Consider the following 22540-nt stretch of genomic DNA (forward strand, 5'->3'; position numbering starts at 1 on the left):
TGATACACAAATTGTCCCAGGTTTGGTGAGTGGGAGTTGCTCCAAGCCGATTCCTGTGTCCTTGGATCTTGTCCCCAGCATCGATGAGCACTTCCTTAATTTCTGACACAATAACATGTTCCAGGCTTATCTCTTATACTTTGCTGGAATCAGCCAGTTCTCCAAGGAGCCTTGGTTCATCTCAGTGGAGAATGGGATTTAGAAACTAAGATCTGAGCTCTAGACGTATTTGTCGCTCTTGAGGTGTTGCTGTTCCCAGGTCCTGTTAGTCAAAAGAGTTAGGGAAAGTGTGTGTCTTTGTGTGTACAACACATATTTATGTCTGTATTTATACAACACTATATTTATGTCTGTATCTGTGTCAGCATTTCAACATCTATATTGCTGACCAGGAGTTCATATCAGTACCTCTAACCCAACACAATACCATAGCATTCTTTCTAGTTTTTTCCTTTTTTCACATTTGTAAATAGCTCCCTTTTCTGATAGTGATAAACCTGACTTCCATTATGTAACCAGTATGCTATCACTTCTGCCCCCTCCTCATGCAGGGATCCTCTTCTTCCTGTTCAGGCTTTGACACCCCATGCTGGACTACCACGCCACTGCCCTCACTCTTCTAGTGCAGACACTGAAACTTACTCCCTTCCCATGCTGATGCCTGCTTTGCATAGTCCCGCCTAATGGCTTTTGTACTGAGTCATGCGAGGAGGAACAAAGGAAAGAGTTGATATATCTTAAGCCCCCCCTTTTTTTTCTGTATATTATGCATAGTTTTATGATAACAGTTTTTCGTAGTTACATACTATAATGTATCTGGTTTGACATAGGAATTGGACACATGGGGGAAATTGGACAGATGGAAAGCATATAGTTCATTGGTGTTAGTGAAGTCATGAGCAGAAATCAGTTGTAAGGAGTTATCTCAGAAATGAAGGATGGTATGGTACCAGAACCATCATCCTTTTATAGGAAGGGTATAGAATCCACTGAAGACATTCTAAAAGCAACTAATGGAGTATCCACCCATGAACCTACCACCAAGTCATCCACTCATCCATTGATCTCTTCATCTGTTTTTGTACTATTAGTATTTTTCAGTGTCAGGGTAAGTTGAGCTTGGGAAACATTTGGGTACCTTGGAGCTGGCTGGGAATGTCAGAGTTCAGCAGTAGCCAGTGACTAGCCCAAACCAAGGATACCATGAGTACCCAGTGATCATTACCAAAGCAGCATTTTCTGCTTGTCTGTAACCAGGACAAGGACTCTGGCAGTAAGGGTTGGAGAAGCTGGTTCTTGCTGGACAGCAGAGTAATAGTCATGGTGAGAGGCTATCTGCCCTGAACCCAGAAGGTTACCATAATTGGCCAGCAGACAGGAGGTCACTATATAGGGCTTTTCAGTGGCTGTCCTGCTTGTGAGCACACAGACCCAGACCACCTGTTTGTTCACGCTTAGGACCTCAGGTGGAGGGCCTGCTGCTGTTCCTCTGGGCAGCAGGGCTGGTGCACAGGTCATGGTGAGAGGTGGGAGATGGGTCCCCTAGCGCAGTAGAGATCTCTGTAGGGGCTGCATCCCCGTCAGGTCAGGGGAAGTTGACCTTGCTCTGATGACTGTGTATTGTTATGGGATTTTATAAGAGGCTTGTACTGGTTTCCAATATCATCGTTAATGCATGAGTAGAACTTTAGAATTCATTTTGAAATATTTAATCGTTTAATACATCTGGGGTAGACCTAATTTAATTTTTTCCATATTGGTTTATCATTTATTATAACCTTACCTCATGCATACTAAATACCCACCTCTCTTTCGAAGAAATTTTCTTTCCCAAAAATGAACGCTGACACATAGCAACGTATCTATTTTGTGGCTTTCCACTTTGTTCGTGTACTCTGTATTTCTACTTTTGTACAGGTATCGCACAATTTTAATGCTTGTTATGTTTTAATATGCTTTAATTTCTCTTCTTATTTGAGTGTTTTTGTGCTATTCATACCTGTTAATTTTTTCAAAGAAATTGTAGAATCACTGCTTCTACCATTATGGGTCAAATAGTCTCTTGTGGGTCCTCTTGGAGGTTAACTTTTATGTGTAATGGTGTTTCTCTGAAAAAAAATCAGTTTTAAGGTCCCAACAATACACTGTGAAAGGAGCTTTTAGAGCACATATTGTTTAACAGGGAAACTGCCTAGAACTTACTGTTCAGTATTGGGGTTATCTTCTACCCTTTGCCCACCCACCCCCATAGAAAGATTATTATTTATTTAGTTCAAAGAATTTGCTTATTATTCCACTGCCATCTGCTTATATAGCTATGATTATGTCTCTAATTCTCTTGGGAATTGAGGCATTGAAGGTAAGTAATATATTTCCCATATAGTATTTTTATCAAGTTTTTTTTTAATCTTAAATTTTTACCTTAATTGAAAGTCCATTTAAAAAATATGCCTCATCAGGTTAGTGATGACTGAAACTAAATTTTTGACTTGTCCTCGGAAAGTAGTACTAATTGACATTTAAGGTTAATGGTCAGAATTATCTTTTTCCTGTGGGGTATCTTGTTTTTATTACCATGGTACCATGATTTGGGCTTGAGCTCCTCTGGTGCTCTTCTGAGCTACCGACATAAAAATGCCATGTTCCAAAGTGGTAAAACACCGTGCACCAAGAACAAATGTCATTAGCAAGTCTTAGGGCAGTGAAATGCAAGATGACTTTGTGTTTCAAGGCATTACATGAACGAAGCAACAGAATACCGTTTTTTTTGTTTTTTTTTTTTTAATTTTTTTTTTTTCAACGTTTATTTATTTTTGGGACAGAGAGAGACAGAGCATGAATGGGGGAGGGGCAGAGAGAGAGGGAGACACAGAATCGGAAACAGGCTCCAGGCTCCGAGCCATCAGCCCAGAGCCCGACGCGGGGCTCGAACTCCCGGACCGCGAGATCGTGACCTGGCTGAAGTCGGACGCTTAACCGACTGCGCCACCCAGGCGCCCCTACCGTTTTTTTTTTTTTTAAATGCACATACTTTCAGACTGAAACATCCGACCAAGGAAAGCCATGTGTATGGTCCTTCTGAAATTAAGGGTTAGACTTCTCCACATACCTTCGTTTTTGAGGATTATTAAAATGAGAACTGGAACACATTTTAAAAACACAACATATACAGTGTGTTCTTTTTGGTTATGAAACTATGTAGTAAAAGCAAAAAGATGTGAATGGGACTAACACATGCCTACTTTGGAATGGTGTTAACCTCTGGAGAGGAAGGGGGAGTCCTGGGGAGTCTTTTATCAGGTAGGGCTACAGAAGAATTTCCAGCTGTATTTGTAAGATTTGATCGTTTAACAAAAACAGAAAACAAAACAAACCAAACAAACAAAAAACAAGACCAAAATGAAAAAGAGAAAGAATATGGACTTCATTAAAATATAATAATTGGGAAACAGAATTAAACATATCAGTGTATTCATACTCCAAAAATTACTTGGCTTTTGCCCATGAAGCAGTTTAAGTGAAGGTGTCAAGAAGAGATGGACGTTAACCCAAGTCACAGCCATCTAACTGTATTGAGTCTGCATTTGACAGGATTCCAGGTTTACCCTGCATTACCAGCAGCTTCCTATCTTTTCACTATCAGTTTCCAGTTTATTGCTGATATTTGATACTTAAACGTCTCTTTTCATTAGTAAATTACTTCATTTGGAAATGTGTTAGGCTGTCCCCTTAAAAAGCACAGGCAGTAATTACCACTTCCTTATCTAGATCACTTAAGAGATTTGTGAATGTCAACTAATAGGAGATTTACTTGTATTTAGCAGATTTTCACCATTGTGGGGATTTTTTTTTTTTTTTAACCTGTATCAGTTAACAGCCTTACTTCGAGATTGTATAAACAGTACTTCCCCCGCCTTAAATTATAGGAGTATTTCCGTCTGGCAACATCACTAAAATGAAAAGCGTTTGCTAGTGCCGTGGGAATTAAATGAGATGACATACAGAATGTGTGTTGTCTAAAGCCCGGCACATGAAACCTTTCTCCTCCTCTTCCCTGAGTTCTTCCAGAAGCCACGCACGGCACATGCAGCATCACACCTGAGTGTGCTCTTCCATTGCTGTGTTCTCTGGAGCTTAGCGTTCCTCACTCCCACGATGCCATAGAATGATTGCATCGAATGACTTTATAGAATAATAGTGTGATTCTGTAGAAAGGAGGCAATTGCTAGAGAAGAAAGCATGAATTTGACCAGGGTATCTAGTGCATAGGCCTTGAGCTGTTCTTGGTAGTGACCTTAGGCTTTTCTTCTTCTTTTTTCCAAATACTATGAAATGGTACAAAAATCAAGTGAGTTACAGTTCAAAAAGTATTTCAGCATTTTCTATATAATTGCTAGGAACTCTTCTCTCTTATGTTAATTATTATTATTTTTGTCCTTTTACTATAAAATGTTACTTGAAAGCTGATAGTTGTTAAAAGGTGATTAATTTTCCCATTCATATCAGTGGACTCCCTTGGTCATCTGGCGGGTTTTTCAGAGCTGTTGAACGTTCATCTCTTCTTTTAGACATGCCGCAGAAACTGTATCTGGGGACTTTACACCTAGGTGCTTCTGAATGCGTTATGCTTGAGTGCCAAAATATATTTGCATCTATTCAAGCACTCAGAAAGAGGTAACAGGTGATCATCTGGGGAGTGGAGCTGAGGAGGCTTTGATAAAATTTTCATTTGCTTAAGCACTGCTGTGAGTTGTTCAGTGGCAAATTAAGAAAGGATTTTAGTGGAACTAGCAAGGGAAATGGATCTTCCAGCAGCTTTTCCAAGGTATCTAATGAACAGAAGAGATCTTTTGTACACTACAGCCAGCCAGCAGATATCAGTGGCTGGCCTCCCAGTTAACTCACCTGTACTTGCTCATAAGTACTCACTATCATTAGATTTTTTCCTCAGACTTGAGATCTGTACATATGATCCCTTTTTCTTGTACATGATTGTTTCAGTAGATGCTTTTGAAAGTCAAAGCCCTGGCTCTTCTTAAAGACTCTACCCAAAGCCCACAGTTCTTAAAAGTGCATCCCCGTATCAGTAACATCAGTAGTACCTAGAGCATTTTGAAATGTTCCGTCCTAGACCTACTGAGTCGGAAAATATAGGAACGGGGCCTAGTACTTTAGTTTTTCACAAGCTGTGTAAGTGATGTTGATGAACATCTGATATGAGACCAGCTGACCAAAACTAATAACACTCAAGACAGTTTCTTGGTGTCCAGATGTTGGTGTACACGACAACCATATGATAGTCCCTTTAACCTCTTTCTTCTCTTCATTGGGTTCATCTCTTGTTAGAGATTTTTCATGACCTCTCTGTTCCTTTTTAAATGTCACTTTTAGCTTCATGTTCCATAGAGTCGCTTGACAATGTGCCTTGGCATGGATTTCTTGATGTTTACCTGTTTGGGATTTGCCCAGCTTCTTGAATCTGTAGGTTTATGTCTTTCTCCAGATTTGGGAACTTTTCAGTTATTATACTCATTCAGTCATAGTCAAAATTAAATAATTGGTTTCCACCCTATAGTCTTTCTTCCCTTCTTCTGGGACTCCAATTACATGACTGTTAAGTATTTTAGTATTGTTCCACAAGTCCCTGAGGCTCTGTTTACTTATTTTTACCCTTTGGTAAACTTTTTTTCTTTTTTCTTTAAAAAAAATTTTTTTTTAATGTTTACTTATTTTTGAGAGAGAGAGAGAGAAAGCATGAGTGGGGAAAGGCAGAGAGAGAGAGGGAGACACAGAATCTGAAGCAGGCTCCAGGCTCTGAGCTGTCAGCACAGAGCCCAACTTGGGGCTTGAACTCATGAACCATGAGATCATGCCCTGAGCCAAAGTCAGACACTTAACTGAGCCACCCAGGTGCCCCTCTTTTTTCTTTTCAGATTAGATCATTCTAATTGGTCTGTCTTCAAGTTCACGGCCTCTTTCTCTGTCCTTTCTACCTTTCTATTGAGCCCAACCAGTGTGTATTTTTATTCTGGTTGTTGTATTTTTTTAGTTGTACTATTTGATTCTTCTTTGAATAAATATCCTTTATTTCTTTGTTGTAACATTTTACCTTTCAAGATTATTCTCCTATTTTTGAATATTTATATAATAGCTGATTTAAAATCTTTATCAAATAAGTTCAACATCTCTATGATCTCCACGTTGACATATGTTGATTGATTTTTGCCATACACGTTGAGGTTGCCCCACTTCTTCATATGCTGAACAATACTAGATTGCATCCTGGACATTTTTGATATTTTGATATGAGACTCTGAGTCTTGTTTAAATCCTATGGGAAACGTTGATTTTGCTTGGTTTTGTTTTGTTTTAGCAGGCGGTTGACCTGGTTGGATTCAGACCGTAAGTTAGAATTAGCCTCTGGGGGTTGTGATTCTAGTTCCAATGCCAATTCAATTTTCAAAGCCTTTGTGGTGCTATTCTGGTCTGTCCCGTGTGTGCTACCTAAGGGCCTGTCTGGGACCTGAGCCGTAGTCTGTATCTCAGGTCAGTCCTTGAAGTCTTTGTGTGCTGTTGAGGGTCAGAACTAAGTGGCGGAGGAGTTCATAAATAGTTCTGTGAGTCTGATTTCCTGAACTTCTCCTTCTGTGTCAACACTGAAGAGCCTTCCCGTTTCTGTCATCTGGCTAGAAATCTGGAGCTTTATACTACTCTTTCATGTTCTTTCTGTGCTTGTGCCCAAGTCTGGGGCCAAGAAGGAAGAGGGCAGAGAGAGAGAGAGAAGCTACAAGACTGTGCCCCACCCTCATGGAGATCATAGCTTCTCTGATTGGAGAGGGATTTCCCCTTCCTCGTAGCTATAGGCATCCGTGGGCCCTCTTCTGCTTCCTCTGTTGCTGCCAGAGTACCCTGTCACTCTACCTTGAACCTGAACTAGAGGACTTCTCCTGGAGTTCTTTCATTTGTGCTGATGTCAGCTTTTGGGTTTCCTCCTAGACTAAGCCAGGGAACACTGGAGGGTGCAAATAGTACATTCCCTGTCTGTCCATTGGTGCTTCAGATCCCTGTCTTCTTCAGCCCACCTGCTACTGCTTACTTGTCAGGGCCCTTGAATAACTCCTGCCTGCATTCTGCCCACACTGTAGTGGCATTCAGTGGGACAGACAGGGCGGGGTGTGTTTATCCATCTGTGCAGAACCCAAACTCCTCCCACAGGGTGGCTGTAGACTGCCAAAAAGGGAGAAATTTACCCAAAGCTGAATTCTGAAGTGGATGATGCATTTGTCAAAATGGCACATGGGGAAAAAGTGATGTAGATGTGCTTTGACCAAAGTGTGTGGTGAAGAAGTGTCTGAAGCCTGGAAGGTGGGTGAAGTGGAAGCCAGGAGCAATGGGGGACCAGGGCTGCTGAATCGTGGCAGGTTTCTGGGGCTTGGGAACTGTAGACTGCAAGGTGTTCACCATTCGGTCAATGCATAATATGGTCGCTGACGTGAAGGACAGTGTGACATTTGTGTAGACCAAGGGGGCTTGGAGATGAGCAGTAACACAAGACGGGTGATGGAGGGAAGAGACCCTTGTTGCTGCTTGGAGAGAAGAGAGGCATTTGGAAAGAACTATTTTGGAAGAAACGATAAAATATTGACAGCTTGGAGTGTGTAGGAGGCTAGAACTGAATAGTTGAGCTTGTTACTAACAGAATAAATGGTACTGTTGGCAACAAAGAATATGAAGTAAAGAAAGTTACTAATAGCCTGACCAGTTAGTATAATGCCTTCCATTCAGTACCTTAGAATTTGTCATTTTATGTTCTACTGTCTGGAATCATCCTCTAATTATTTCCTACACTTTCTGCATTTTCCTTCAGAAGAATGAAAATTCCTTTTTGCATCTCCTGTCAGGCTTTCATAAGAGAAAAATCAGCTCCCACTTGCCCCACCCCCACACACATCTAAACGTTTCTTTGGGGATGGGACTGGAATATCTTGGGATTTTTACATAGCTCCAGAGTCAACCCATGCACACACTTGGACAAATAATTCTTGATGGATTATTTGGCTGGAAACCTCAATAACAAAGATTGAAAATCAATTTACTTTCTTCTCCAGAGTCTCACAATGTAGGTTTGCAATTTTTCCTTTACCAAGAGTGAACAAGGATTTAAGTAATTTATCTAAATCAGGAAATTGTAAATCCACATTTGAATTATAAATGTTGAAAGGGAGGGGGCCAGGCCTATGTGGCCTTTTGACAAGGTGTCATGTGTATTTATATCCTTCACAAATACTAGCAGACGACCCGATGGCATGCTTTGACACTGACGTCCGTTACCCTTGATGCTGAGTGCCTGTCACTTATCCAAGCTAGCTGTGAACCCCAAGCCACCTACCCTGTTTGAATTTGTCAGTATTCATATGAAATTTTCTTACCACAAGCACCATGTCAGATCTTAATCTTCCCCGTCTCATTGCCTGAAGCTGTTTGGAGATAGAGGAAAATTACTATAATTCAGGTATCTTAAGTAATAACATCAGTGTCACAAGAGCCCAAGGCCTTCAAACATATTACTTAATGCGTTCTCAAGTACTGGCGTTATTAGTGGAAATCAGACTTTCTTTTATCAGGTCCTCCAAATGGTGCCATCATCATAACTTATTTTAATGTAAATATTTTGAGGATGTTTTAAATCAGAAGGAAAATGATCCTACACAAACAAGTTTTAAGAACTTCACCCATCCTGCCTTACCCTGACTTGTATCTCAGTACCATTCTAGAAAGTTACATTCCCTGAGGCACCTGGTTGACTCAGTCAATTGAACGTTTCAGGTCTCATGGTTTGTGGGTTCGAGCCCCGCATCAGGCTCTATGCTGACAGCTCAGGGCCTGGAGCCTTCTTCGGATTCTGTGTCTTCCTCTCTCTCTGCCCCTCCCCTGCATGTGCTGTGTCTTTCTCTGTCTTTCAAAAATAAATGAACATTAAAAAAAAAATAGAAACCTATGTTCCTAGACAGAGATTTGCTTTCCTGACAATTGTATCCAAAATGAAAACTTCTCTTTCACAGAGCATGCTTTAGCCGTCTGTTATATCCTGTCTGTGTGCTTGGTGGGGTGGGGCGAGGCTTTCTAAAGTAATCAAATTCAGAATTTGGAGACTGAAGCAAAATTTCACCAGGCCCCTTATTTTTTGGCCTCTAAACTCCTGTTACATTGGACCATCCATTTTTGGGAAGTATAGTTTTCCTACATGTTTGTATTAATTATAACCCAGAATTAATTAATTTGTACATCATCACCTCAGAAATATTCATATGACAACATTTAATAGGATAAAAGAGTTGATTTATTTGTGCCGTAGCAGAATTAGAAAATCTCACATAAAATTTGAGGGTAATTAATAGTGATATTATCGATTATTGTCACTATACTGCTTAGAAATCCATAGAAATGTTTACATGTTTAATTTCACTTTCAGTGTACCTGAAATACTAAAACAGAAAATCTTCTGTGAAATCAGCATTCAGTGGTTTCATTCATAGAGATTTAAGCAAAGCACTTTTTTTTTCTTTCTTTCTATCTTTTTTTTGGTTGTTGTTAACAAGTGCCTCTGTGTACCCTTTTACAATGTCATTTCCCTTCCATTTCCTTTTAAGACCATCTGGAACTTGTCTACCTTCTGGTATTTAACAGGCTCTGAAGTAAACTCAAAGAAGCCATCATGCATTTTAAGGAGGCTTAGATATGCTCTAAAAATTACAAACTAAACGCATCAGAAAAGTCCATCTGCTGTGACTAATCATGTTAACCTCCAATCAAGGAGTAGTTCATGGTTAAAGAATTTAAGATCTGGAAGGAACCTTAGAAAGTATCCAGTTTGATGACTAGATAAGGAAACTGAATTCTGGAAAGGGTGAGCTTAACTCACCCTTGGCCACACAAGAGTTTGGGGCAGGGCAGATGCGCTGGGTCTTAACACACACAGATGTTAGGTAGATATGTACATATACGTACGTGCATGTGTGTGTCTGAGTGTGTGTGTGTGTATACACACATACATACATATATACATACATACATATATATACATACATACATATATACACACACACATACATACATATACATTTATATATATTCATGAGTAAGTAGGTTGGTAGGTAGGTTGGTAGATACACTGATGGATAGATGTCCCAAGTTTTTCTTCTAGAGCTTCAGACCCATATTTCTGCCTGCCAAAGCCATCTCAAATTCATTATGGATAAAACCAAACTCAGGCTTTCTCTCCCAACCCAATATTGGTCCTTTTTCAGTATTCTCAGTCTGTGTGAACAGCTCCCCGTCCAACCAGCTGTTGCCTGCCAGTACCCAGGAACATCTTCTTTACCTCCCTTGTCCCTATATGCAGCCCATCATGGGGTCCTATTGACCTTATCTTCTACATATCTTCCTGATTTGTTTATTCTCCTTCTCTCCTCTCCCCTTCCCCCCAGTGCTGAACCACCATTGTCTTTGACCTGGACTCTTGCAATAGCCTCCGACCTTATTTATCTGCATCTACCCTTGCCCTCTTTGCTTCCTTCTTCAAACAGTTGAAAGAATGAACTTTCTGAAACTCTCATCCAATCATGTGATGCTGCACAAAGCCTTTCACCATCTTCTTATGCACCCTCATGAAGTAAAAGTTGCTTTACTGTATCTTGAAAGATTCTATGTGGTCTCTTCCTTTCTCTCTCTCAAGCTTCATTGCGTGTACTGTTCTCCCTTTCCTGTGCCGTAGGCATTTAACTGTCTTCCAGTCACTCAGCATCATCACCACCACCACCATCAGTTTTTCCTGCCATGGGACCTTTACACATGCCACTCCCTCACTCTCCGTGCTTCATCCTCAGAGCTTGTCTTAGGCACCGCTTCCCACTTCTTCTTTCCCTAACTTCCTCTAAATCAACCCTCTTCTTATGTGCTCTTTGAGTACTGGGCAGGGTATCTCTCCTTTAGGTGTAGCTTTGCATCTAATTGTGGACTTATTTGATTATTCACCTCTCTCTCTTACTTATAAATTCCATGAGGGCAGGGCATATGTCTGACTTGTTCAACTTTGTATCTGCAGTGCTTATCACAGTGACTAGCATGCAGTCAGGGTTCATTAAGTACTTGTTGAATGAATGAATGAATGCATGAACAGCAGCATAATGTAAAAACAAAGCCAATTTTTTAAGTTAGTAGGTTTGTTGAGTAAAGGAATAAAATGAAATAGAAAGAAACCAGCCTTAACAGAGCCTCTTTTTTTTTTTTTTAATGTTTAATTATTTATTTTGAGAGAGAGAGAGAGTACACACGCAGGAGGGGTAGAGAGGGAGGGAGAGAGAGAATCGCAAATGGGCTGATTTGGGGCTCGATCTCATCAACCATGAGATCATGACCTGGACCAAAATCAGGAGTTGGACCGACTGAGCTACCCAGGGGCCCCTAACAAGCCTCTTTCTATGTGCCAGGCAGTTTATGCACATTATTTAGGTAGAAACAAGGAATGGTCATGGATAATTTTGTTTTCTTTTATAACTCTTAAAGGGATTTTTATGTGTATTTCATGCAAATACATGGGTGGCAAGATTATTTTCAATGATTTAATATGATATGAAATATGTCTCTGAAATACCATTTCTATTTTTCCATTAACATATTTTAGCACTTTTCAACCTGCATGGCTGGGCATTTGATTAACAGAAAAAAAATTAAAAAAAAGAATTGGATTAAATGTAATTAGCACATTGAATGTGATTGCCTTATTAATCTCTAATTTCACTTCCAGAGCATTAAATATACCTATATCCTAGACATGGCTGCTTAACTTTTGACTTCTCTGTATGGCACACAGTTCTGAGTCCTGGTCATAAAAGGTATAGAAAACACCTTTCTTAATTATGGTAATGGTGCCTTTTCATGATTGGAAAATATACGAATATAATTTTCCATGAGGGGGATAAGCAGGTTGTAGATTGGTTACTACCCACTGCTATACTTTTAAGTCTCTGAAAACTGTGTTCTTCTTTTCATACGGACTCCCTCTCCGCTAAATAATGATAACTGCCAGAACCAACCCTTTCAGTAGCTCCCTGGGGTTATGACCTAATCCGTTAGGTTTTAACCATATTGAATTTGAGAATCTGAGGCAGTATGTTGAGTAGGCAGGTGGATATACTGGTCTGAAGCTCTAGAATAGCCACCTGGGGCTACGATATTACTTTTGAGGCCCAGGTAGGGAAATAGTAGCCAAGTGAAGAGGTTGGTGACTGCTGTTACCCCACAGGTCACGTGCCCTGTCCAAAGGAGGCAGCCTTCAGCAGCCCAGGGATTTTTGCCAAGTGGCCATACAAATCTACTGATACATTACCTTCTAGTTTTTGAAGGGAAATCAGAAAGAAACTCAGTACTTTATGTAAAAACTGCAGATTTTTAACTGGAAGCTAATAATTTTAGTTTTTAAGTTTTCGCGGGGCACACAAAACATCTCTGAGCTGATTTCTCTCAGCCCATCAGTTTGTGACATTTGATGCAACTTCTCTCCCTTGGCTCTCCAAGTCCTCACAGTGTCTGTTCTATCCTGGTGCTGTTTCTGATGCCCCGCATTTTGGGTGGATTTGACTCCCTCCTCTCCCCGCAGCAGGACAGGTCCATTTCCCTGGTCAGGCTTAGCCCTTCCCTGCGGTTTCCCCAAACTGGAACCACCTCTCTTGTCCTCGAGCTGCCTTGTGAGACCCAGCTGAGGTCTGTCCCCACCTACAGCAGCCTTGCACACATCACTTAGATGCTTGACCCCTCATCACATGTCGTCGTCTTCCGTGGTTGACTTCAGTGGATATGTTCTGTCCTCACAAAGAAGTTGCATTCTTTTTCAGGGCAAGGATTGAACATGGGGGTCTCTTCTGAGGTGTGATAGACTCTCGGGTATGGATGGGACCAGACAACATAGTGAATCTCTTCTGGAACATTGCTTCCCTTAGATGCCTCTGATGACAAGGAGCTCACTGCCATCTGTGACACCCATGCCAGCTTTGAGCAGTTCTGAATTTGGAAAGTGTTTGTTTGCTTATTTGCTTAAAAATGCTAAAATTTGTCCCTGCCCTTAGTTAACATTTTTGTTACCCTTGGGTACTTGGCTTGAATTCTGTGTGATCATTTTTTGAATAAGCAGAACCCTGGTCCATCAAGTGGAGCCTTTCTCGTGTGTCTCATGTGGCCACCCAAATTTTAACAGTTTTAACAAGAAGCAGTGTTTTCACATGGTAATAGACCCTACACGTACACAATTTCTTTCCTGTCAAATTCTGAAGTAGACGTTAGTAGTGGTTACCTGTACTCTGCCGATTATACCATGTTTTCTTTTGAAAGCGCTTTCCTTCGGGATTTCTCCTTTTACTGGCATTAATAAACATTTCCCAAATTTGTGACCATATGCTTTGGTTGGTATTACAGCATCTCTTTGTAGAACTTACTGCTTTTTTTTTCTTCCTAACAATCAAAACTATAATTATCTGGATATTAAGTTTTAAATCTCGTAATATAATGCTTGAATCCATCACTTCTGCCTTAGTAACATGAGTATTGTGACACTCAGCTATAAAAATAAGAATATTTGCAGGTTTAAAATTGGCTTATATAAGCAGACTTTTGAGACTAAGTCTTTCCCTTATTATTACCATTTTATAGTGCACTGGAAATTACATTTCAGCTGTAAAATTCCACAACATGATGTTGTCAACCAACCGGTTGCTTACCGTGAACTCATTGCTATTTTTGTATGTTCTTAGGTGCTGTGATACTCTTGGGAAGAACCAATATGTTTCGCTTTAACCATCCTAAGGAGGCTGCCAAGCTCAGGGAGAAGAGGAAGGTGAGCAGCATAACATCTCCAGGAGCCAATTCTGATTCTGGTGGGGCTGGGGCTGTGGGAGCAGTTTGATTTTCCGGAGTACGGAACTAGAAAAGTCACGCTGTAGCCTGTACTGACTGTATGGAGTTGTTTCTCAGTGGATGATTGGCTGATGAAGTAGGAAAGCAAACTGGTCAAGTCCAGAGCAGGGGGAGAAATGGCTCCTTCTAGATCCTTCTCCTCACCCCTCCACCCCCCAAAAGGAGTTGGGCATTGTTTTGCATTAAGTGGGGAGTGACTTCCACTTATGAGGATCTGTTTTAGGAGTTAACCCAATATCAGAATCAGTTTCATCCAAAGGCTTGCTTCCTTTTTACTTTCAGCCATAGCAAATGAGACTCCTGGTTAGGGTGTGAAGCAGAGAGGGGGTGAGTTTGGGACAGCTAGTTGGATAGGGTCATCCAGAGGGCACTCTAAGTGCAGGACGGGTGAGGTGGGTAGAAGACCTGAGAGAGAAGGGAAGAGATGAGAGAGAATGTGTCTTGGGACACCGTATGTCCTTAGACTGAGGAAGGTAAAGGCTACAGCTAACATTTCTATGAGCCAGTTTCATACAGTTATGAAACTTCTACAGCATATCTTACTGCTTTATCTGTGTAGCAGCTCTTATTAACCCCATGTCACAGATGATCAAGATGAGAAACTGAGGCTTACTTGTTCCCTAACTAGCACATGGCCAGCCTGCACTGCTGCCCTGACCCGCTGACCTAAAGGGTCTGCCCTTCACCCCTAAGTCACAGAGCCCTGCATGTCAACCTCCTATTGTGAGGGCTACCCAAGGGTGCCAGTGCCTTCCATGGGAAAGAACGAGAAAGCTGCAAACCCCAGCCTTCTCCACGGTTGCTCATTCCAGCCAGTGAAGCCTCTTATCTATTCTGGCCCACGGTCTCCCTGGAGGGTCCTTATTGGTTCACAGTTGCAGAGGAAGAGAGGGAGGAAAATATATTTGCCAGTAGCTTTCCATGGAAGCAAACAGGTTAAGCTCTTACTTTTTGGTCTCCCTTCCCCTCTCCCTCCTCATCTTTATTCCTCAACACATGTGAGTGCTGCTGAGAACAGGACACAGCTCCCGCCAGGAATGGAGGGTGACCCTTCCCTCCACTTCAGTGCAGCGTGGTCGAGGAGATCCTCATGGTTGTGCACTTCCTGGCTAGCTTCCCCTGTCCGGGCATGCTGGGGCCCCGCTGTGGTTAGCTGAGGCTTGGGTTGGAGTTGTATTTGTTGCTTGGCTGTCCCTGATTTGCCGTCCTCAGGTAGACCGGTTGGCGTGCGTGCTAATGAGGGGTATATGTACCTCATTGCCTCTCACAAGGTGAGAGCAGTGAGTCCAGGGCTCTGGCCCTCTCTCCCCCACTAAGGTAACCGCTCTGCCCTGTGTCTGCTCTTAGAGTGGCCTTCTGTCCTCCTTCAGCTTGTCCATGACTGACCTCTCGAAGTCCTGTGAGAACCTGTCCACGGTCATGTTGTATAACCCAGGGTGAGTGAACAGCAGCGTCTCCTTCCCTGTGACTGTCACTTTTGTGGTGTTTATTGTGTCAACCCCATTAAAGTCACTAGATAAAAATAAAGTTTCTGCAATTGCTCCTCCTTAGCAAATCAGCCATAGTCATTTCCCAAGTCGCTTTTCAGCCCTTGCTCTGTCTGTACATAATTTTACTTCATTGTAATCACAACATAAATGAGATTGTGTGTTCCGATTTTTTTTTTTTTTTTTTTTTTTTTTGCTTAACAGCGTAAGAAGCATTAGTGAGGGTTGTTACAGCCTTCGTTATCATTTTCGTAATTGTCTATTATTTTAGAATTGGCTCTTTGATTATGTAGTGCGTGATCCCCTTGGTTTAGGCACTTTCATCTCATTTTATAAATTTATTGTAATAACAGACAATTTTGATTCTGAGGGCATCCAGGAGTGCAGGAAATTGTGTTCAGTACATCCAAGCCTTGGGGGGGACCCCTGGGGACACAAAGAACTTTGTGGCTGGGTTGCTCAGGTCCTTCACAGTTTCAGTAGTGATGTGGTGGTGACAATGAAAATGCCTAAGAACAGGGAACTGCACAAAAGGACTTTGGGGTCCTTTCCTGTTTTATGAGGTCCCACAGTTTTATCTTTCCTACAGAGGGAATTTCCTATAAATCAGCAGAGGTAAATCTAACAACTGAAAAAGTGATGTAAAACTGACGACGACGTCTTTTAGAACTGCGCTGCACCGAGGAGTGGCTGCATTCCGTGCCAGGCACTGCATTCGGCATCTCATACCCGTTGTCTTAATTCTCTGGGTGACTGTCCCCGCTTGACATATGGAGAATTTATAGCCATTTGCTGGCCCACGTAAGGTCTCAGCCCATGCAGTGACCATGTGATTCCCTGCTTATCTCCAGCTGGGGGCCTTTTCAGACCTGGGGCCGGTGCCCTGCTAGAGCCCCCACCCCACCTGGGCAGTGCTCACAGATACTGAGTCTGGAGGCATGCCTCTTCTGGCGCAAGTCCCTTCACTGGTTTGTGAAAAGCAGGTTATGCCTACAAGGGATTTCTTCATTGCCATGGGAGTTTAAATCTGGGAGGGACCTTTGATCTTTTTTCTGGGATTCCTCATTTTATAGGCAAGCTGAAGACCAGATTTGATTTCACACCTGGCTGGAGCCAAAACAAACAAACAAACAAACAAACAAACAGAAAACCCAAAGGAAAAAAACAAAACGAAAAACAACCACCCAGTGCAACATCATAGCTGCAGGCTCCTGGGCCTCTCCCACTCTCCAGAACTTCTGCAAGTACAAGCCACAGTTAACTTTGTCAGCCTTTGTCTTTACCCATTTTACAGGTCAGCTCTCCCATCTTATTACGTAGCTGTTGAGGAGAGTTGTGCTCATCAAATAAATCTGTCTTGAAATAATCTGTATCGATAAAGCCCTCAGAGCGCCTGGGTTATCGCTGCTTTGGAAGGCATGTTCTGTTAGAGGTCTTCAGTCCCTTGCAGTAGCGTTAGCAACTGCCTTTTGTGGTGGCTGGGATGGAGTCATTCATATACTCACTTTGTTTAATATAATATGCCAGTCTTTAGGGTTAATTGCAGTTTAAGTATTGTGAGCCCATCTGTTCAGTATTGTTTGACTAAACTGTTCTGGAATGCATACCGTGCTTGCTCGTAATCATCTCCCAGTCCAGGACCCAGCTCTAGTCCTGGAATCCAGTTACCAGCTTCTTTATCCATGATGCTGGGGCCTTTTACTTTGAACCCATTTGGAAATCTTATGTGGCTGTTCGGTGCCTTTGAAAAGCCCCAGACTGATGTGCAGTCAGCTCATCCTCTTGGAGACACAGGGTCACCAGCTGTGAGCCCCCCTCTCCCTTGCATTGCCACATGGTATCCAAGGACTTCTTTTTTTCTCCTCCAAACAGAGGTGAATATGTAGTCCTCTTAAAAGTGATGCCAGTTTAGGTTGTTTGCTGGTTTTTACATTACAACGATCTTTCTCAATGTTTATAAAATACAGGTTAGAGTGTACTAATTTTTCACCCTCCAAACTTTTCGGTGACTTTCTGTGGTCCCAAACAATAGAATGCTAACCCCTTACCGTGTCACTCAGGCTCTCCACCGTGAGTGCCGTCCTCGTAGCACATACCTGCGTGTGTTCTGGGTTTTAGCCATTTCAGGGACCCTTCTGTTGCTCAGACCTTCCTGGACTAGCCGTGCCTTTTGGGCTTGTCTTTTGCTAGTTTCAGAGCTCTGGCATGCGTTTTGGGATGTGCCTACTTGTCCTCTAAAACACAGTGCATGCGGTCTCTCCTCTGGAAGCTATTCGCATCTTTCCTCTCCCAGTCGAAAGGAAGTGCTCCTCCTTCACTGTACATTCTGTCATCCTCATTCTGGTCCTCTTTGTAATGGACATTCATCAAACAACAAGCCTTTTCTGCCTGCCTCCTGTGGGGAGCATAGTTCTACCCAGGGGCACAGCTGCCCACAACCCTGACAGGGTCAGTTTACAGCTCGCTAGAGGAGAGAGGCAGGCACAGGGGATTTACAAATGGGTGCAGAAAGTGGGAATGAAATGTCCTGAGCAGTGGAGTGATCAGGGAGGGCTTCCTGAGGAGGTGACATTGAATCCAAGACTCTGGAACGACAGAAAGTGGGAGAGAGGAGAGTCTTCCAGGAAGAGGACAAGTGCAATGGCTTCTACCCGAGGAACAGCAAGAGCTCAGAGTAGAGGGAATTCAGTCATCGGAGGTGAGGCTGGTGCATAGACTGGGGCAGCTATATAAGGCCTCTTAGGCCATTGGCAGGAGTTTGTCTCTTTTCTAAGAGGGCTAGGGAACTCTTCCAGGGCTTTCAGAAGAAAAGCAGCCCGATGATGTACTTCCTACTAACCTTAGAATGTATGTCACTTGGAGAAAGTAGCACGAAAACAAGAAACCGTTTAGAAAGCTGTTTCCTTTGTCCACGTAGAAGTGAGAGTGGCTTAGAATTGGGTGGTAGCCCTAGAGATGGAGTGCCATGGAATCAAGGGTCATGCCCAGGTTTCAGATGTAAATAGCTGGGCAGATGGTGCGTCTGTTCCTGAGATGGGGGAGGCAGGGAGAATTGGCGTGAGGTGGCCTTTGCACAAGAGTTTGGCTCGTGTGAGTGTCTCTCCTATTTGGTTGGAAGTGTTTTGAGGTCAGTAATTATAGTAATTACTGTAGTAATTTACTTGTAGTAAATTTACTTGTAGTAAATTACAAGTAAATTACTTGTAGTAATTTCTGTATTTTATTTTATTTTATTTTATTTTATTTTATTATTTTATTTTATTTTATTTTATTTTATTTTATTTTATTTTATTTTATTTTATTTATTTTATTTTATAAGTTTATTTATGTTGAGAGACAGAGACAGTGCAAGTGGGGGAGGGGTAGGAAGAAAGGGAGAGAGAAAGAATCCCAAGCAGGCCTCATGCTCGGAACCCAACCTGGGGTTCGAACTCATGAAACCATGAGATCATGACCTGAACCAAAACCAAGAGTGGGATGCTTAGCTGACTGAGCCACCCAGGCTAATTTCTGTATGTTGAAGTGTCATTCACGTAACGTGCATAGTAAATGTTTAGCAAACAGATTAAGAGGGAAATTTTAGTAGGATACATAGATCCTCTTGGGAAAGGATTTTTTGCTAATTTCTCTGGGCATGGATATTCCAAAGAGTGAAAAATGGTATACTATATAAAGGAATGTGTTTCTGTCACATGGGTCAATTCCTAAATGACACTGAAGTTATGTGAATAATCTTAAGGTCATGTTCAGGATCCTCAAACAAAAAAATGGGAAGATGGTCTTGTGATGGAATTAATTAGACCAAGACAATCAGAGAATTCAAGTGAGAAGCAGCATCTGTGTTAGATTACATTGCAGTTGGCTGAGGAGATGGTTCTAGATGCATTTGATACTGCCGTTGTGCATCCTGTTCACCTGGCTTCAGTTAACAGGCACATTTTGTCTTTGCCACCCTTGTGGTGCTCATTTGTAAAAGCTCAGATTAAAATTACTCAATACTTCGCCAGCCTGACTTCATGCTCCCTCACGTCTAGCCCCCCTCAACTTGCCACCTGCTGTAGAGAATGATTGCCCATGAATTAAAGCATAATTGGAGAAAAATTTCCTACTCTGATTTATGGGTGTCACGAGGTGTCTGCTCTAGCAACTTGGCAAAATGAAGCGGGATTAAAGTATCGCCATGCTGTTTATACTTTTTTTGATGTTACAGGTGTAAATAGCCTTGGCTTAAAGTAAGTACCACATGATAAACTGGAAGACCATTGGAAGAAATATGTTTTCTACTTGGACGCTGATTAAATATTTATTTATAGCTAGATAATGAGCTGCTTGGAACAAGAGCATGTTAGTTTCTCAAGATGGAAAATAGCCCTGAGATGCTTGCACAGATCAACACATATTTATTGAGAGTCTTCTGTGTAGAGAACCTAGAAGTGTCAGATGAATGTTCTTTCTGCCCAGGAGAACAGGCACACGCCCGTGAACTCATTTTGAGTGAAGGCCAGGCAGCATGTGATTCAGGGCAGAGAGTTGCCCCTGGGAGGTCTGGGAAGTGATCCTCCTCATGTAGCCTTGCCTTGTAATATGTTGGGTAACTTAGAAAACCAGAGACTTCCAGAAGGAATCCTTCTTGACATTGCGATTGCCTCCAGCCGGCATCATGGAATCAGAGTCTTAAGCCTAATTCCCAGGAACACTGTTTCCTCAACCCAGTTGTCCCTATCATAAAATTTTCCCGTTCCATCCCATTCAGCTCCCTCTCAGTGCCATAGCGACACACGCCTGGAATAAATAGCCAGAGAGCATCTCAGGAGAAGGGTAGTATGGAAGGGATAGTGGGGGTTATTAGGAGCCTTAAGTGAAACCCGGTCTGAAGCCTCTGGTCTAGTGCTTTCTTCTCTGTAGTTGAGGATATGAAGCTGTCGGGAGTCTGCAGTACTGCCTCAGCTTGGAGGACAAAGTGAGGAAGGATATTAAGTGAAGATTTGGTCTTGGACACCCTCCCCTTAGAAATCCCAAGTCACTCCCCTCAGTTCTTCTCGAGAATTCTCTCCAAGATTCACAAATAAACTGGATTCTGTGCCGGACCTTGAGATGTTTGCAAGTAGGAGAGGCAGGCTGGACAGAAGAGATTCTGGGAGTGGGCAGTTTTGTGGGCCGAGCAGAGGAGTGCTGGGAAGAGAGAGTCCTGCTGAGCAGAAGGGTGTGCTAAGAGGAGTCCGCAGGTTCAGGCCTGGCTCGGGAGCATTCTGAAAGCCAAGTATGGATGAGCAGACAGAGCTTTTCCTCCCGGAGATGCACTGGGGTTCGGGCAGGTGGATTAGAAGTAGGAGAGGGATGGCAGCTCGGGTTCTCTAGGCACATCCACGGTACCCGTGTATGTGTAATGTTTTTATAAATTCGATTAGCACGTCCAGAAGTTATGACCATGATTAAAATATATGGCCCCAAATGCAACAGAGAACAATTTCTGTATATTCATCAGCATTTGGTAGCTCATTTCTTCACTGTTTTAAATTGTGATAGCATACTTAACATAAAATTTACTGCCTTAACCACTTTTAAGTGTACAGTTCAGTGCATTCACATTATTGTGCAGCTCATCTCCAGAACTCTCCATTTTATAAAACTGAAACTCTGTGCCCATTAGACAGTAACTGCCCATTCCCTCCTTCTCCCAAACCCTGGCGATCACCATTGTAGTTTCTGTTTCGGAAGTTTGACTACTTGGGGTACCTCACGTAAGTAGACTCCTGCATTATTTGGCTTTTTGAGACTAGCTTATTTCACTTAGCATAATGTCTTCTAAGTTCATCCCTGTTGTAGCACGTGTCAGAACTTCCTCCTTCCTTTTTAAGGCTGAATAACATTCCATTGGACGTATGTACCACATCTTGTTTATCCACTCACCTGTTGAGGGACACTTGGGTTGCTCCTACCTTTTGGCTGTTGTGAATAATACTGATATGAACATGGGTATACAAATATCTGTTTCAGGCCCTGCTTTCAGTTCTTTTGGGTATATACCCAGAAGTGGAATTGTTGGGGATGTGGTAATTCTGTTTTTAGTGTTTTGAGAAACTGCCATCCTATTTTCCACAGCATCTGTACCATTTTACATTCCCACCAACGGTGCACAAGGGTTCCAAATTCTCCACATCCTCACCAACACTTGTTTTCTGTTCTGTTTTTTTCTTTTTTCGTTAAAATTTTTTTTCTTTCTACTTTTTAAAGTTTTTTTTTTTTTAATTTATTTTGAGAGAGAGAGAGAGAGAGAGAGAGAGAGAGAGGGCACAAGCAGGGCACGAACAGTGTGGGCTCCATCCCATGAATGGTGAGATCATGACCTGAACCGAAACCAAGAGTCGGACGCTTAACTGACTAAGCCATCTAGGTGCCCCTCTTTTTTTTTTTTTTTTTTTTTTTTTTTTTAAATAATAGCCATCCTATGGGTATGGGGGGGGGGGTGATGTTCCTTTGTATTTTGTTAAAAAAGTTTTTTTTCTCTTCCATTTTCTCAAGAATGTTTTATCCGGAAAGTGATGTCTGGAAATATAGAAAGAAAGAAGATCTCAAAATTCAGTTCCCCCAATAAATACAGTAAACAAATGATGAACATAAATCTAACATAGATTGATTTCCTGATGACCTCTCTCAAGCACTGCCGCGTTCAGTTTAACCAGCCCATTGAGATTGGGTATCTTAAAACCTAATTGATGGTAGGAATCCAAGAAGTTTTTCTAGCCAAGGAGAGATGTGATCATCTTTGCATTGACAGATTCACTCTGGCAGCTGAGTAACAGAGGCACCAAGGAAGCTATGGGAAGGACGCAGAGGTGAGGGCTTAAACTGAGACAGTGGTCAAAGGAACCTAGAAGAAGGGGTGGGCTCCACGGCCATTTGGGGCAGGAAGTCATGAAGCCTGGATGATTAATTGGATATGGGAAGTAAAGATGTTGACTTCTGTTTTCTGGCTTAAATAATTGGTTGGGGGTGGCATGCTACCTGGCTGAAATACAGATACAAGGGAAGGAAGAGCGGGTTGTCAAGAGGCAGGAGGATAATGAGTACAACCTTGAAAAACT

General features: G+C 42.1%; 1 protein-coding gene across 11 annotated transcripts in view; it reads left to right on the forward strand.

Annotated features, from left to right (window-relative positions):
- KIF16B (kinesin family member 16B) overlaps window positions 1-22540 on the forward strand; it is a 289482-nt gene that overhangs the window by 146392 nt on the left and 120550 nt on the right. For all 11 annotated transcript variants that reach the window (XR_015249352.1, XR_015249353.1, XR_015249348.1 and 8 more), the window contains 2 exons: window positions 13806-13888; window positions 15316-15404. Coding sequence is in view for 5 of the 11 variants with exons in the window: in XM_086701642.1 (XP_086557768.1) it covers window positions 13806-13888; window positions 15316-15404 (172 nt within the window). In the remaining 6 variants the exon portion in view is untranslated. The remainder of the gene's footprint in view (window positions 1-13805; window positions 13889-15315; window positions 15405-22540) is intronic.

Source organism: Puma concolor, chromosome A3 (assembly GCF_028749965.1).
Source record: "Puma concolor isolate L17-30 chromosome A3, mPumCon1.1.hap2, whole genome shotgun sequence".
NCBI lineage: Eukaryota > Metazoa > Chordata > Mammalia > Carnivora > Felidae > Puma > Puma concolor.